This window comes from Aplysia californica, unplaced genomic scaffold (genome assembly GCF_000002075.1).
Source record: "Aplysia californica isolate F4 #8 unplaced genomic scaffold, AplCal3.0 scaffold00607, whole genome shotgun sequence".
NCBI classification, from domain to species: Eukaryota; Metazoa; Mollusca; class Gastropoda; order Aplysiida; family Aplysiidae; genus Aplysia; species Aplysia californica.
The window spans coordinates 291,854-293,057 of NW_004797877.1; the positions used below are offsets into that span (position 1 = coordinate 291,854).

Below are 1,204 nucleotides of genomic sequence, written 5' to 3' on the forward strand. Positions count from 1 at the left end.
CCCAACCCCCTTCCCTTCCTCTCTTATTCTTAAAATAAGTAAAATGCATCATTGACACATTATGATGTCATGGCAACCCGGATGTAGCAACCACACAGAGAGTGGAGAGCCCAAGTGAGGGGTCTAGGTAAGGAAAGTTTCGATTGAAGGATTCAAGTTTTACTGTTAGCTTTTAGTCTTAGTACGAGTTTTAGTTTTAGTTTCAGTTTTAGACTTTATTTTAGTACTAGTTTTAGTTTTTGTACAAGTTTTACGGCACTTGCAACACTAATAAGTCATATAAGTGCTGAAGATTTGAGGTGTGACTGGAGAGTAGCATACAAAGAAAAGAAGGAGGGGATATAAGGACGATAGAATATTTGCAAGAGAAAGAAGGAGCACACCACACCAGAGCATCCACCAACCACCCACGGATTTAAATTTACTTTGAACCCAAACTCAATGTTTGCAAAAACGCTGTTATGTGTGTGTATTGGAGGATTGTCTTGTTTTGATTTTATCATTTTTCATTCTTTTTTTAAAAGTAGGGGGGGGGGGCCTGATATGGGGAGGTAATGTGAGTTGTATTACTAAAGGCAGGGTGACACACTGTCAGGATTGAGAAAAATGCCTAAAACATTTGACCCTCTGCGGTTGTGAATGCTTAAATTTTAAATGAGGTTGTGCAGAGATATGTTACTCTGCCATCTATCAAGTAATTGAGATCAATACTTACGTAGCTTTACCACTTTGAATAATATGATTTTTAATGCAGATAGATTTTCTATGTTATCCTGCCTTTGAATAAAAGAAAGATGTGGGCAAGACTAGTGTAACAAATTGATTTTTAAAAAAAATTAAAATTCTTTAAAATCAATTTTGTAAGGTAAGTCGCTATGCCTTAGGCCAGCAAAACTGAGTAATGTCTTACCTTACACCCTTCACATGTCATCGCCCTGTAGTGAGTGCCGGTGGACTTGTCAAAACATACCACACATTTCTCCCCGGCCTGGACGTAGCTTGGGATGTAGGCTGTGGAAAATTGGTTTGGTTTTCACGTTAGTTCAGAGCACGGTTTTGTTTTACTTTGTGGGTTGAAGTATCTAAAAATGTATAGGCCTGTTATAAATTTAATTCCTTAAATAACAGTAATTTACATTCCTCAACAACAATTGTTCTCATTTCCCTGTAAAGACCAATGGCCTTATATATATATATATATATA

General features: G+C 36.9%; 1 protein-coding gene across 1 annotated transcript in view; it reads right to left on the minus strand.

The window, feature by feature from the left end:
• Positions 1–1,085, minus strand: part of LOC106013014 — a 12,481-nt gene extending 11,396 nt beyond the window's left edge. The window contains exon 1 of the mRNA XM_013087593.2: positions 911–1,085. Coding sequence (XP_012943047.2) covers positions 911–931 — 21 coding nt within the window. The 5' untranslated portion in view covers positions 932–1,085. The remainder of the gene's footprint in view (positions 1–910) is intronic.
• Positions 1,086–1,204: the final 119 nt, after the last annotated feature.